This window comes from Neodiprion virginianus, chromosome 6, assembly GCF_021901495.1.
Source record: "Neodiprion virginianus isolate iyNeoVirg1 chromosome 6, iyNeoVirg1.1, whole genome shotgun sequence".
NCBI lineage: Eukaryota > Metazoa > Arthropoda > Insecta > Hymenoptera > Diprionidae > Neodiprion > Neodiprion virginianus.
This window is the reverse complement of record NC_060882.1, coordinates 24936840-24951214: the sequence shown is the minus strand read 5'-3', so window position 1 is coordinate 24951214 and position 14375 is coordinate 24936840. Positions and strand designations below refer to the sequence as shown.

Below are 14375 nucleotides of genomic sequence, written 5' to 3'. Positions count from 1 at the left end.
GATAAATTTCACTCCTCGTCAGCATCGCCGGGAAAGATCATTGGCTGGATTCGCGCGCGCAATTATGGCTGCATTCCGGTGTTTTTTCGCAACTTGATTCCCGAACACTTGGGTGAAATCAACCTACTGAATGCGTTCGATAGTAGAAACTAAACCGAGAGAGATAACCTTTGTGAACTTTTCTATGAATTACATGTGATCAAATAAGAGTCAGATTCGACTCGCTCAAAACAAAGTGATAACTGTTTTCGCTCTTATTTACCATTGGTTCTCGGTTCAATGTCGAATTCGGTAGATAATCTCGACCGCTGTGCCGTCGTGCATTTTTGATATATCGATGTTTCAAAGGTCAAGAGATCGTCTGGAGAACAACATGAGGATACACGTGGCGCAAGTTCGTCAATTAAACAGCGTAATTTTATTTAGAATATCAACGGTATTATTTTGCAACAATTATACGAGTTACACAATTATTGAAGAATCATATCTACTCGATAGTCAGGCCTAGAGGATTTCGAATTATGGCTGTTCTTCTCATAGTCGATACCTAGGGAATGTACTGCCCGGTCTTCGTTGGTTGCTGGTAATAGTTATTGTGCGGCGCTACTATTACCGTACGAATTTCGCAGACGTACGGTTCCGACCAGAAGCACAGCCTGTTTTTCAGTCCTGTGCCACTTTTCTTCACGGCAACACAGTCCCCGATACCATAAGGCTGATTCGTTCCCCACGGTAGATAGAACAGACGTGCCTCTGGTAAATTGAATAGCACGGATCAGTTAATTTTTTCTGCAGGCTGGTAAGTTGCTCTCTACTTCAATTTCTCAACATGAAAATTTATTGCAAAACCATTCAGATGTACGGTGTGATACTCACGTGTGTCGGCAGTAACCCAGTTGTCGTTCTTTTTCTCAATACCGACCCACACGTTGGTGCTTGGATCCCTGATTCCATTTACGATTCCAACTTTTTCATGCGTGTCAATCACGGCGAGGCGACCTCCCTCGGCAATGCAAGCATCCTTAGCGTTACTCCAACTGAGTCCATCCTGATGTATTTTGTAGGCTGAACTTACGGTCGGATAGTGAACATAGCCCGCCGGTAAACTAATGGCTGAAATTAGATGTGAAGTTATAATTTTTATCCCCAGAGTCTTTTCCTGTTTCAATTTGAAATATTTTCAGTCTACTGAATTTGTTTCTACGTACTCGTTGTGACCGACGAGGAATGATACGGTCCCTGATAATTCGACGTCACCGAAACAACCAAAATGCAGACTAGCTGCAAAAACAGCATTCTAAGTGCCACGGACATTTTCGAAGTGAAACGTTTATCTCCTCGGAGGAAAACTAACTACGCGTAGCAGTTCTGCTTGACTTTATAGTAAACCAAGACGCTCACGTGATAACCCGCGTGACCTTCTCGAGCACATGCATATCGAAGATACTGCAACCAGTGATCATCCCGTATGAAATTTTCGGATCGGGAGCGGGAGAGAGAGATCGAGACGCAAGTGTGTTTTGAAGCAAAACTTATTGATTATAGGTTTGAAAGTTGAAAGAAAACCTTAAAAACTAAATAACAAAGAGGCGAGTCCCGCGTGGCGGTCGGACACGCCCCGTCCGATAGCATCGAGCCTTAATTCTAATTAACATCCGTGTGTCGTCAAGTGTGTGTGTGTGTAGGAGAACAAGGAACGGAGTGTGGGAGGGGAGTGCAGTTTTGGCACAATCAAGTTGATAAACGGAGCACGTGTGCTGAGCTTCGATAGGATGAGTGAAGTAGTAGTGGCTATCTCTCTCTCTCTCTCTCTCTCTCTCTCTCTCTCTCTCTCTCTCTCTCTCTCTCTCTCTTGCTCAGTGGCTGGTTTCGGAACTATGTACACTGCACGAAGGCTGGTGACTGACAATGAGTGAAAGCTCCTCGATTGTAGGAACGGGCGATGTTTGTGCATCAGTCGAAATTGTGGATTCTTTGTGTTCAACAATCGAATATTTTCGCCCGATGTTTTTCAGTTTCGATTAATCGACTTACGATGATTTTCCTGAAACTTAGATAAAAATATCACCCACGCCGACGACATCGAAACGGCACCGAAATCACGTAAAAATTCAACGCTTCAAGTTCTTTACTTTACAAGTCGTTTTAATCGCTGTGGAGATCACCAGTCGTATAACAGCGTTTTCTGGGTATGATTGATGAAGAGTGACGGTAATTATTTTATTCGGCTGGTTATATAGCTGTAAAATTCTGAATATTTTTTGAAATGTTGATACATAGTTTGAGGAGACGTATAAACTAATTCGTGGTGGCTCTTCGCCGGGTAACACTATGATGTCACAAAAAATTCCTCATATAGAATGAAGAATTATTCTTTTATAGACCCGAGGAGACGCGATGATGACATTAAATATTAACAATTCTGTGATTTTCTTGCAGTAAACCTGGCACCCAAACTATCAATCTCCTTGCAACTTTCAAAGTGTTATTGTATAAATTTTTAATATTGATTGAAAATATATTGATGAAATAACGTATGAACTGGGAATTATCTAATTTAAAGAAAAAAATCGTTTACGAAATAATCAATGTTTCGATTGTTTTTGCAATGATCGATTTTAAACATCGATACTTTTCGAACATCGATGATTTGAAAATTAATTTTTATTTCCATCGTTTAACCTTGTCCAGTGAGGTCGGATATATTCGGGATTGCTCGACATATGGTGTTGCAACGTCGCAATACATACATGGAATCTCAATGGGACAAATAAAGTTAATCTTGTTTTCTGGTAGATAATATTCACCCTAATTAAACGTCGTCGTCGTGATTATTTCTGGAATTCTCACTTTAGCGCGGTTCATTACTAGTCCCGTTCATGCTAATGTTGCGATGCAATCGCTGCATTGAGTATTCGCGTACTCTAAGTGCATGCCCGTGGGTAAAGGATCAGTCTCTCTTGACTTTGTTAACAGTTTGCAATAACGAGAAGTTTCCCGTTGATAACCGTGCAAAGAAGACGTGTCTGAGACAGCTCTCTCGACGAAGTTTTAATCATCGAACATGCCAACAAAAGACTATTACCTGCATGATGAGTTCATATAAACTAACGTTTCTTCCATACCAGTATTGTTATTTATAACCAAGCGAGTAAATTTCTTGGGGAGTTTTCTTCTTGCCGGAATTTCTTCAATGCCATTCTGGATGTTCGGAGTGTTCTGTACGAGGTCACTTTCATAGTGATTATCGTTTCTCATAACTAACAATAAGTAATGCAACAGTCTAATCTTTTTCTTCGAACGGTCTTTATTTTTTCCTCACAGTTCGCAGAACATGATAATTAGTATTTGTATCTTGTTTGGTCTTTCTGTAATTTCGACGTAAACTGTATAAAGTGAGAGAATCTATGCTATGTCACCAAAACTGTGCGTGTATTCCTCACGCAGTTGTATAATATGAATTTCATCACTACGCGTAGACACTCATTGAAAACAACGTGATTCCACTAATGGGTAAATTATTGTAGCAAGAAGAAAAAGGGAGTTTGATATAAATTGTACGTTTGAAAGGTGAATATTATGCGGAAGATATCAAGCTCAAACATACATCGTTTATTTTCGTGTTTGGAACATTTTTTCTTCCATTGAATAAGGTCTTTAGGTTTGGTCAATTCTATAATCTAACATGACCGAGTTCCCAATTGGTTCGCCCGCGAAAATAGAGACTGACAATAAGTTGTTCCACTCCATACATAACATTACAGTTGAGTCGGCGAATCGATACGCAGATTGGACTCTGTGCATAAACAAATTGCGATTGGCTGCTGGTTTGATGTGAAATTATTTTTGACGGGGCGATGAATTGACCCCAGTAATGATGTGATATCTCAATATATGCACGGGAATAACGCATAAGTGAACGCATTACGGTGTAGATATATACAAATTGTAATCAAATCAAATCAAATCAAACCAAAGCCAATTACGTACCGACACAAAGCCAAGACTCGAGCGATCCTATTTCCGCGAAAATCTCACCCTCTTCACCGCTGACTGTGCACCGAGTCACCTTCAAGGCTGTCGGACGATAAAAGGCCCCTCATGTCTGTGATTGCGAATTATACCTTGGTGAAAACAGCGACACGGGCACTGACAATGCGATAAAAGCCAGATTCGAGGCGAGTGTGAGTATTTGCCGAGCATTGTGAAGAAGAGAGGGCGTTACGAAGGTGAACGTAACGCGTGCAGGTTGAAACGAACTATATAATGACTGAAATTAAACGGCCAAAATAATATTTACCTAACGAGGGTTAAACGCCACCTCGTTATCTTGGAATTAACATAAAGTTTGGCTAATCCTCACCAAGCATGACCCCACCTGGGCGAAGGTAACACGTCGTATCGCTATACATCTTATCAGGATGTTTGGAACGAGCTTTTTTTTCATTTTCCGAAGGGCTTCGTGTGTACGCCAAAGTCACCGACCATTCGCATTCACCCGATTAGCGACACTCGGCAGCCACTCTGTCCGTGTATGGTATTACATTTACCTTTCGGTATGTACGGTCATTTTTATTCCCCTCATAAAAGTCAGCGTCCGGAGCTTGCACCGGTTCGATGGCGGGCACAATGAGGTTAATAGCTTTCCTTGGTAGTGACCGCGCGCTGAGCGGTGAATCGATTTTTAAAATTGAACAAAGGAAAAGTAGAGAGTCGGGTGAAAATAAAGATCGTTGTCAGCAGAGCTTTCAAGCCAATTAGCAGCTCTTCACTTGATGTTTTATCGCCATGCAAGCTAGTGGATTCTACCGCATGGTTCCAGACATTAGTATCGTATATGTACATACTATACATATTTGTGTATGTATGTATGTACACAGACACACGTTAATTATTTTATGTTATACGAGCTGAGATGGAAGGTGTTTTTTGCACCCTCCTTCTACCCAACTGCAAGCCTCGCGTAAGGCTCAGCGAGTTTTCGCATGGGGTTTTAACGAGGGAACTTTTGCTCGCGGTATAGAGCTTTGGACTTGATAAATGATTTGCAAAACATCTGACAGGCGAACGGAAACGAGCTTTCGCCCCCCATGCGCAAGATGATACCGCGAATATGTAACGACTCGCGGATAGCTTCCGTATCCGGTGACTGTGAGGGAAAAATTGTTATTAACTGCAGCCGAAGTGAAAATTAAGTGTAAATAAAGTGCACAAGCAAGCACGTATTAAGTAAGAACGTTGCGTATATATATACGGTTACGGATGAGACAACGAGGAACCCCCGGCTTAAACGTTGCATATATAATACTTTATAAGTTTAGTGCCGTGGATTCTACCATTCACAAAGTATTATAACGGCGGCTTTTCATCACCCCGGGGTTATGATTGATGAGGCAACCGCGATATTATTTTGAGTAGCTATGTAGGCAACCAGGCTGCTGCCGGGCAGACCAACAGCCCAACACGACCTCCATTGTCTGTCGGTTCTTCTGTATTCACCCTCGCCGTTGGTGGCTTTTGTGCTCAGTGCTCTGCTGCTAATGGAAAGCACTTTTCGAACGCAACATACCCGCCTATCTGCCACCCGCCGCCACCGATTCTGCGCCAGAATCCGCGGCCCTGCACGTCTCTTTTGCCTGTTTACCCTGCGCGACCTTGACGACTTGCAGACTAGGTGCGTAACAACGGCCACGTCCCTCCACCCTGTCCGTTTCTGCGTCATTATCTGTCTATCACTCTCCCACGCCCGTGGAGATCGGACGGAATCTTCCACTCGGTATAACCGGAAGTGCCTATATACCCTACCCGAGAGTATCTCGAACGTATGATTTACCGCCACTGAAGGGGACCGCGACTCGCTTCATTTCCGGAACAACCCCTGACTCGCACGAACCCGAAGACCCAAATGGATAATTCCCCGAAGTTCACCGGCTCGAAAATCTGATTTCATCTTCGTATCTTACAGTTGTACGTGTCTCGATTCACCGGTTGATCGATCCTGCAGTGATATGTGCAGGGATTTCTAATTCGGTTCTTGCACATACCTGCAGACATTTTGACAAGGCGTATTCCTTTTGCCGAAAATGAAAAAAAAAAAAACAAAACAAATCGATACTTGTTCCAGTGCGGTGGAGGATGTAATAATGGAGCGAATAATACCGGGAGAAAATGAATCCTGAATGAAGAAATGTGGCTGGCTTTTGCGATTGTGTGGTCCTGCGCGGCGAAGATACTACCGACAAAAGCCGCCATCCTCCTTCCATCCCAGCATCCAGATGATGCGCGTATAAGTATATCAGTCGGTTGGTACTGGTTCTGGGCCGAGAAGAGTACGGGGTGAGGAGGTGCTCTCAAAGCGTTCACGTGGAAACTCGAAATGCCCAGTGGGGCTCGTAAACCCTTAAAACTCTGGGAAGCTCGCAGAAAAGTCCGAGCTTTTGGACCTAAAGCTTTTGTGAAATCTATAACCCTCTTGACCCTGGCTCCACCCACACTCTGCAGCTTGAGAGATAATCGCACCAAGACTTAAAAAATACGGACTTAGTTGGTATATATATGTATTTAATACAATGTATAGATCCCGCGCCATTATCTTTGCCGGCCTTTTCATCTCCCCAACCATCTCTCGGCCATCGCTCAACAGTCGACAGTATTCAATGGACTCGGTAATGTGACATCGCATCTTTATTTGGTACGCAGCTCAATCGGAGGATCCGTAGATATAACTTTTTGACTAAGGTTGGTAGGAATAATCTGCACGTTGAAAGAATAATCTTAATATAGAAATGTAAAGAGCGGTGTCAAAAACGACGGACTACGCGAAAGACACCAAAGCAATTCATACACATTTCGGTTAGATGGTAGGTCTTTATTTTCCGCTCATTGAATTACAAAAAGTCGAGCACAGTTTTACCGATTCGATATTCTTCTTCCCTCTTCTTTTGCTCGCTGCCTTCCATCGCAAAGAGATACAGTTCCCTCCGAGATTCCGGCTTCCTCTATTGGTCCGGAGTCTAGACCGTGTTTGGTACGTGATACGGCACGGCTGTGGCAGTAGGTATTTCGCAGGCGAACGCCTTTCGCCATATACAAACCTTATTACACAGTCCGTCACCTCTAACGTTTACAGCTGCACAATTTCCGAAGGAATCCGGACCATTCGATTCCCAAGGTAAACGCGTGTGTCGCGATTCCGCTGGATGGTTGATCAGTGAAACAGAATCCATTACTCAAAATTAGAGACCAGTAGTTATGGTGTAATAAATTTCACTCCGCGTCAGCATCGCCGGGAAAAATCATTGGCTGGATTTGCGCGTGCAATTATGGTTTCAGTCCGGTGTGTTTGTCTATAAGTATACACACAACGTGCGCTGTGTTCGTTCATAGAAGCGTGCGATATTGGATTGCATCGCATTAAAGCTGACGCGGCATCCGCGGTGGGATTTAGCTATTCGCTCCATTTAAGTTGCATTCAGTGAAGCTCGATTAGTCTGCGAAATAGTTGAATCAGCCACACTCTCTGTCATTTGCATCGTAAATAAGCACTGCAAATCCAACAAACTGGAGAGCTTTCTCCCGGCCATGCGACTCCGCAGTCCGACAAAAGGAGACGGACTCAATTACGTAGAATTGAAATTACGGTTCTCCGTTGCAATCCAGTGCACGTCTTCTCTGCTCAGACCGACCCAGACCTCGGAGAACTTTGGCTTGTGCGATTTTATGTATCCTATCTTTTCGTGGGTGTCGATGACGGCCAAACGACCCCCCTCGTTTTTGCACACCAATTTTGCACTCGACCAGTTGCGTCGTTCGCGATGAACTTTGAAGGCTACCCCTAAGCTCGGGTAGTTAATGTATCCAGACGGGAGATTCGAGACTGGAAACAAAGTTAATTTATAATCCTCGAATCCGGAAGAATGCAAAGACAAGAGGGGTGGGAATATACTGTCGGTAATGGTTTGTTATGCTCACCCCTTGCGAATCCGTCGGAAGATCCGGCGTGGTGGGAAATTACCGAAACGACCGACAGACAGGTTAGATGGAAAATAAAGAGCCATTTGAACATGGTATGAAATTTGTCAAGACTTGATTACCAATCACTGGTCTCAACCTACTGAATGCGTTCAATAATACAGTAGTGCTCTTTATACGAACTAAGACGAGAGAGATAACCTTTGTGAACTTTACTAAGAATATATGATCAGATAAGAGCCAGATTCGGCTCGCTCGACACAAAGTTACTAGAATTTTCGTTCTCATTCACCATTGGTTCTCGATTCAATGTTCCACTCGAGAGATAATCTCGACCACTGTGCCGTCATACATCTTTCATACATCCATGTTTCAAAGGTCAAGAGCTCGTCTCGAGAATGATACGAGGATACACGTGGCACAAGTTCGTGAATTTAGCAGCTTGATTTTATTTGAAATATCTATTGTATTATTTATCAACAATTACATAAATTACACAATGATTGAAGAACTATATCTATTCGTTGGCAAGGCCGGAAAGCTCGCCAGTTATCGCTGTTCTCTTAGTCGATAGCTAGGGAATCCATTTTTTAATCGTTGCTGATACTGATTATTCTGCGGCACTTCTGTTGCTGTAGGAATTTTGTAAACGTAGGGTTCCGGTCAGAAACACATCCTGTTTTTCAGTCCTGTGCCACTTTTCTTCGTGGCAACACAATCTCCGAAGCCCTCAGGCTGATTCGGTCCCCACGGTAGATCCAACAGACGTGCTTCTAATTAATTGAATAACACGCATCAGTTAATTTTTTCTCCACGTTCGTTAGTCGCTCTCTCTACTTCAACTTCTCATCGTGAAAATTTATTGCAAAACTATATTCAGATGTACGGTATGATACGTGTGTCGGCAGTAACCCAGTCGTCATACTTTTTCTCAATACCTCCCCACACATTGGAGCTTGGATCCCTGATCCCATTTACCAATCCAACTTTTTCATGCGTGTCAATCACGGCGAGGCGACCTCCCTCGGCAATGCAAGCATCCTTTGCGTTACTCCAACTGAGTTCATCCTGATGTATTTTGTAGGCTGAACTTACGGTCGGATAGTGAACATAGCCCGCCGGTAAATTAATGGCTGAAATTAGATGTGAAGTTATAATTTTTATCCCCAGAGTCTTTTCCTGTTTCAATTTAAAATATTTTCAGTCTACTGAATTTGTTTCTACGTACTCGTTGTGACCGACGAGGAATGATACGGTCCCTGATAATTCGACGTCACCGAAACAATCAAAATGCAGACTAGCTGCAAAAATAGCATTCTCAGTGTTACGGACATTTTCGAAACGAAGCTATAATCTCCTTGGAGTAAAACTAGTTGCACGTAGCAGTTCTACTTCACTTTGCAGTAAACCAAGACGCTCACGTGATAAGACAACCCGCGTGATTTCTTCGTGCACATGCATATCGAGGATACATTCATGGAATCTCACTTGGAAAAAATAAAGTTAATATTGTTTTCAGGTCAATAATTTTTATCGTAATGAAACATGACCCAGTTCCACGAATATTTTTATCGTCGTGATTATTCCTGGAATTCCCACTTTGATGCAGTACATTACTATTCCCATACTTGCTAATGTTGCGATGCAATCGCTGCATTGAGTATTCGCGTAATCTGAGTGTGTGCTCTTTGGTGAAGGGTCATTCTCTCCTGACTTTGTTGACGGCTCACAATAATGAGAAGTCTCCTGTTGATTACCGTGCGAAGAAAGACGTGTCTAAGATGGCTCTCTCGACGAAGTTGTAATCATCGAACACGCTAACAAGACACTATTACCTGCATGGAGACTTCATGTAAACTAACCTTTCTTTCGTACCAATATAGTTATTTGTAACCAAGCGAGTAAATGTCTTCGGCAGTTTTCTTCTTGTTGGAATATCTTGAATGCCGTTCTGGATGTTCGGAGTATTCTGTACGAGATCACTTTCACAGTGATTATCGTTTCTTGTAACTAACGATAAGTGATGCAACAGTCCGATATTCTTTTTCTCCTAATGGTCTGTATTTTTTCCTCATAGTTCGCATAACATGATAATTAGTATTTTTATCCTGTTTGGCTTGTCTGTAATTTCGACAAAGGTTATATAAACTGAAATAATCTATGCTATTACTCCAAAATGTGCGTGTATTCCTCACGCAATTGTATAATGTGAATCTTATCACTACGCGTAATGATCGTTGGTTTTGTAGCGACTGAACCAGAGTTAAAAGAAATGTATTGCTTTGTGACGTCAGAGAGTGGTCAAACTTCTCTGAAATCTCTGTATTTTTTTTTTTTTACATACGAGTTATTGGCCGAGTGTTGGATACTCACTGAAATAAATTATTATAGCAAGAAGAAAAAGGGAATTTGGTATAAATTGTACATTTGAAAGCTGGATATTACGCGTAACATATAAAGGTAAAACGTGCATCGTTTGTTTTCGTATTTTGAACATTTTTTCTCCCATTGAATACACGTGAAATTCCTTTCTTTCCATTCTATTCCTTTAGACATGGACGATTGAGTAATGGATATGGGTTTGCAGCGGATGCGAAATGTACTTCACGCTTTACGATTGGACATAAATCACAATCGACGGAACACTCGGCTAAATGTACGAACCTTTGTTGCGCAGCATTTTCATTCTTCGTATGAAATTCAAACCGATCACTAAGAACACGGGAAAAACGTGAGGGGAAATTGAGCGAGACACTTCCGACTTGAGATGTGTCTGACAAATTAATCGAAATATCACTTGTACGCTCGAGACATGTGACTTGAAATCTCGTTCACGTGTAATTCTAAAACGGTTTCACAAGCTGGATGAATCCAATTTACACCGGTACTCAATTACAACTAAGAAGCAAGTCCAGCAGTTCAACTAGAGACCGGTGCGGTAACAAATGTTGGCTATCACTATGAATCCAGATTAGCCCCAGAGCCACTAGAGAGATGAATTATTCATTAACGTGATTTTCCACGTTTCAATCTTCGCTCGCGTGTCCAACCACCGGGTCCTTTCCTCGGTGTCCATTCGCCGTTCAATGCAGAGTCTCACGTAACCGGCAACCGATCCAGAATCGATCTGTTGTCAACCAAGATTAAATTTATATATCAAGCTACCTTGGGGATTAACGCGACGTTGATTGGCCCATTGTGCGTTGGAGGGCTGTCAACAGCGAGGCTGGTCCACGGTGTCAAGTTACGTGACTGGAATGTCGGAACGTTCGGAGCAGTGCGAGCTTCGAGATTCTCATTATCCGTTAAAACGCTTGGCTAATTATGGCCCCACAGTTTAATGTCGAAAAAAAATCGAGGGTAGAAATAAATGCATTGAGAGAAATTTTTAGTTCCGGTTACCGCTCGGTCCTTAACTATTTTCATTTTTTACCACAATCGAAAAATATAGTTCCAGGTAGAAAATGAAAATTAGTTTTCTAGCTGTTACCGGAAAGTCTATTATCCGTTACTATTCTTTCTCATTGCGATCACTGTTACTATATTTTCTTGTAACTGTTGCGAAAATGTAATGCTTGTGCAAGAATAAATTGACGTTAAAGCCTTGTTTAACTAAACAAGTAGAGTAAACCTCACAAACTGATTTTGCGTTGCAATTAGCAAAAAAGGATCGACAATAGCGCAAAATGGTTACGCGTACCTCGTTTTTCATCATTCCAACAATATTCGAACACCTCTTCAACGATACCTGTGTTACAGAATTTTTCTAGGTACCTACTATAACAAATGAACTTTACTTCAACCGTTACAGCTACGTGCCTATAACCAAATTTTTGAAGCTAGAGTAATAGCGCGGGTTTAAACCGAGGAGAAGCGTCGGGGTGCAGGGCATGTATACGTAGGCGGATGAATCAAGTTTCTCTTCTCCTTTTTCGCTTTTGGCGAACGCCAGTCAAAGGGGATTGTAAGGAGGATAGAGAAGCCGGAGTTGGTGAGCCAGCTATTCGACGCTAGAAGTCGACTAATTCAGAGCTTTTCCAGCTCAAAAACTTGCTAGAAATACGTTAAGTGAGCGCTTTGTCAGTTCGCACATGCTCACTTGCGTATCATGGACGCATGAAGTGTGCTTACATGCTCATATGCTAACCTCTGAACAAAGACCTGAATGGGATTACCGTTACACGTTCCGTTAATTTTTTTTTCCCCCCGTCTTTTATTCCGCTTCTTCTTCTTATTTATTTTTCGTCTGCTACAAAAGAGAAAAACTCTGACGCGTACACGAGCTCGCATGAAACGAGTTCTTTGTATCATCCCTCGCGTTTCTGTGGGATGATTGACTATTACGTGAAATAGCAAGTTTCACGTATTCGCAACGGGTACAACGAAAATAAGGCTATCGGAGTGTGAACTGTGAGATAACATCATCGTTGTATATCTCGGTTACCTATCTACGTATAAGAGATTTTAACCCAAGGTTTTCAACTTTTTCAAAGTTTAAACTTGCAAGTTTCGGCATAAAGGCACTCCGCGTCTTTACTTTTCAAAGAAAGTGAGGAAAAGTTCGTTCCCTCGCCAACATCCGCGGCTCTATTTTTGCACCCTGTGCGGTCCCCGGTCCAATAACGGCCTTTAAGTAACGGCTATCGAAACCACAGTTCATGCTTTTCGTATAAAAAATGAATGAGAATACGAAGAAGGAACTAAAAAATCCCCCGGTAAGCCGAGTTACCAAAGTATCGCTCTTACATCCCTTCGCTTTCCCGCAGCTTCGGTGTAAATGAAAGTTTTCCCGAGCCGTATAAACACAGACCTGAAAGAGTAGTAATTCCATCTGGTGTCCAATTTGCCGGTGGAATTCCAACGGACATACGTACACGCACGTATGTGTCTATACATCCCTTCTTCGACCTTTCTAGTCCTTGGCCGTCGCCGCTTTGGCTCGATTCTGCGTTGGATTTAATCCAACAAGAATCTCCGAGACGAGTGTAATTAGTTTAAGGAGAAGAGGAAAAAAATCGTCCCCGAAACTGGCGCGTTACGGTTGTGGAATCGGGAGTGGATGGAAGGGTGTGGAGTGCGGGGACGGCGAAGAGCTTAACTTGCGGCAGCAGATAGACAATAGCGAAAATCAAGAAAGTTTGGCTTATCAGGGTGACTTGCGACAGCTTTGAAGCGAACTTTTGCCGGTCCTTCTGTCGGAGAAATGTGCGTTGTAACCGCGGCCGCGGTTTTTTTGCCTCAGCACCGGGACCGCGACTCTATGTCCTCGACTAATCACCTCGTATTTCAACTCTTTCTTCGCCCCTACCAAAGTCGGATTGTCTGTATAAGCTTATCCCTTGAAGTCTCCTGATTACCTTAAACAATTTGTAATATATTCAAGTCGGACATGTTGTGATATACAAGTGAACAATAATGCGTAGCGATTTTCAAATCTTTCGCCTGATTCTCGAGCGATTCGCGCATCTACCCGAATGAAAATTTTCACTTCGCGAGGAGCTTTCTTCATAGACATGTTCTTCTTCCTCCTCTTTCGGAATGGCTCTGGGGAATCTCGGCATGGATTCCCACGTACATTCACTTCCTCCTCTTTACAGTGTGAAAATGGCGAAGCCTCCCTGGGGGTAATTTAAGCTCCCAGAACCCCCGAACTCCCGACTGCTTATACACGTTGTACCCGTGTCGAATCCAGTCGGCGGGATCTCCGCAAGCAAAACAGTCTAACCGCCGCCCCCCGCGTTCGCCTATCCCGCCGGAAAATTCGCTTCAAGGGAAACACCCGATGTTAACCAATCGGGAAACGCGTCAAGTGGCTCAAGTGCCCCCCGAGGTCTTCCCCGCCCTACTTAACCCAGCCGAATTTGGATCGAACCGGAGCTCGAACCTTCGGAACTCCGCTCGTCCTTTTGCCTACCCCTGCAGGCAATCAGACACGCCGGTGTTATCCACGCTTATCGCAGTTTCCGATTCATTATCATAACGTATGCATTCGCAAGAAAAAATGAACAAATCTTCGTTGTTTTAGGTAGGCTGATTCGACGACGTTGTGAACCGAATTGCGGCGGTAGTCGTGCAAAAATAGAACCCAAGAGATAAACGAACTTCTATACGTAGGTTTTGGGCAGTGAATCGTGTGAAGATTACAATGATGTATCTTAGAAGTTTGCGATTAATTAAAAGGAAATGCCGGTCATTTGTTATTCACACAAGTATCGGGGTTTCAATCTACTTTTCCGGGACAGTTCCCCAACTTGACTTCGGACGAGGTAATTCGATCCTGTAAACGTTCCGTCAAGCTCTTCGTAAAAAGCTCTGCCGCTAACCGCGTGGTATTAAAATTTTTTCTGTCGGCAAACGTACGTGAAACACGTCGAGGTCAGCTTACTGTGCAGATTTTCTTTAGT

General features: G+C 42.9%; 4 protein-coding genes across 11 annotated transcripts in view; 1 reads left to right on the top strand and 3 right to left on the bottom strand.

The window, feature by feature from the left end:
- LOC124306730 (kin of IRRE-like protein 1) overlaps positions 1-14375 on the top strand; it is a 139316-nt gene that overhangs the window by 115573 nt on the left and 9368 nt on the right. For 2 of the 7 annotated variants that reach the window (XM_046767680.1, XM_046767678.1), the window contains exon 4: positions 6125-6547. The exons of 3 other annotated variants lie outside the window; for them this stretch is intronic. Coding sequence is in view for 1 of the 4 variants with exons in the window: in XM_046767676.1 (XP_046623632.1) it covers positions 14117-14237 (121 nt within the window). In the remaining 3 variants the exon portion in view is untranslated. Of the gene's footprint in view, positions 1-674; positions 800-6124; positions 6548-13994; positions 14238-14375 lie in introns of those variants that run through there. 2 more of the 7 variants (XM_046767682.1, XM_046767676.1) reach the window with 2 other exon arrangements.
- Positions 400-1369, bottom strand: LOC124306733 (C-type lectin domain family 4 member E-like). Its single transcript, XM_046767686.1, has 3 exons — positions 1209-1369; positions 877-1113; positions 400-753 (listed from the first exon to the last, which is right to left on the bottom strand). The coding sequence occupies exons 1-3, from the start codon at positions 1312-1314 to the stop codon at positions 548-550; spliced, it is 549 nt and encodes a 182-aa protein (XP_046623642.1). The 5' UTR covers positions 1315-1369; the 3' UTR covers positions 400-547.
- Positions 6848-8130, bottom strand: LOC124306734 (CD209 antigen-like protein E). The gene is made up of 3 exons (XM_046767687.1): positions 7972-8130; positions 7640-7876; positions 6848-7195 (listed from the first exon to the last, which is right to left on the bottom strand). Exons 1-3 carry the CDS (start codon positions 8063-8065, stop codon positions 7014-7016), a joined length of 513 nt encoding a protein of 170 aa, XP_046623643.1. The 5' UTR covers positions 8066-8130; the 3' UTR covers positions 6848-7013.
- LOC124306740 (uncharacterized) lies at positions 8468-9289 on the bottom strand. 2 transcript variants are annotated; one of them, XM_046767694.1, is made up of 3 exons: positions 9200-9289; positions 8897-9104; positions 8734-8752 (listed from the first exon to the last, which is right to left on the bottom strand). In XM_046767694.1, the coding sequence occupies exons 1-3, from the start codon at positions 9285-9287 to the stop codon at positions 8749-8751; spliced, it is 300 nt and encodes a 99-aa protein (XP_046623650.1). In that variant the 5' UTR covers positions 9288-9289; the 3' UTR covers positions 8734-8748. The 2 variants fall into 2 exon arrangements, with proteins under 2 accessions (XP_046623649.1, XP_046623650.1); XM_046767693.1 differs by having other exon boundaries at positions 8468-9104.

Excerpts from the sequence above, each read along its gene's own strand:
- LOC124306734 (XM_046767687.1), bottom strand. The coding sequence starts at position 8,065 with ATGTTCAAATGGCTCTTTATTTTCCATCTAACCTGTCTGTCGGTCGTT. Across the intron at positions 7,877-7,971 it reads TTCCGACGGATTCGCAAGGG|TCTCGAATCTCCCGTCTGGA; the intron begins GTGAGCATAACA and ends CTTTGTTTCCAG. Across the intron at positions 7,196-7,639 it reads CTGGATTGCAACGGAGAACC|CGGAATCGCGACACACGCGT; the intron begins GTAATTTCAATT and ends TCAACCATCCAG.
- LOC124306733 (XM_046767686.1), bottom strand. The coding sequence starts at position 1,314 with ATGTCCGTGGCACTTAGAATGCTGTTTTTGCAGCTAGTCTGCATTTTG. Across the intron at positions 1,114-1,208 it reads TTCCTCGTCGGTCACAACGA|CCATTAGTTTACCGGCGGGC; the intron begins GTACGTAGAAAC and ends ATCTAATTTCAG. Across the intron at positions 754-876 it reads CTGGGTTACTGCCGACACAC|AGGCACGTCTGTTCTATCTA; the intron begins GTGAGTATCACA and ends TCAATTTACCAG.
- LOC124306740 (XM_046767693.1), bottom strand. The coding sequence starts at position 9,287 with ATGCTATTTTTGCAGCTAGTCTGCATTTTGATTGTTTCGGTGACGTCG. Across the intron at positions 9,105-9,199 it reads TTCCTCGTCGGTCACAACGA|CCATTAATTTACCGGCGGGC; the intron begins GTACGTAGAAAC and ends ATCTAATTTCAG.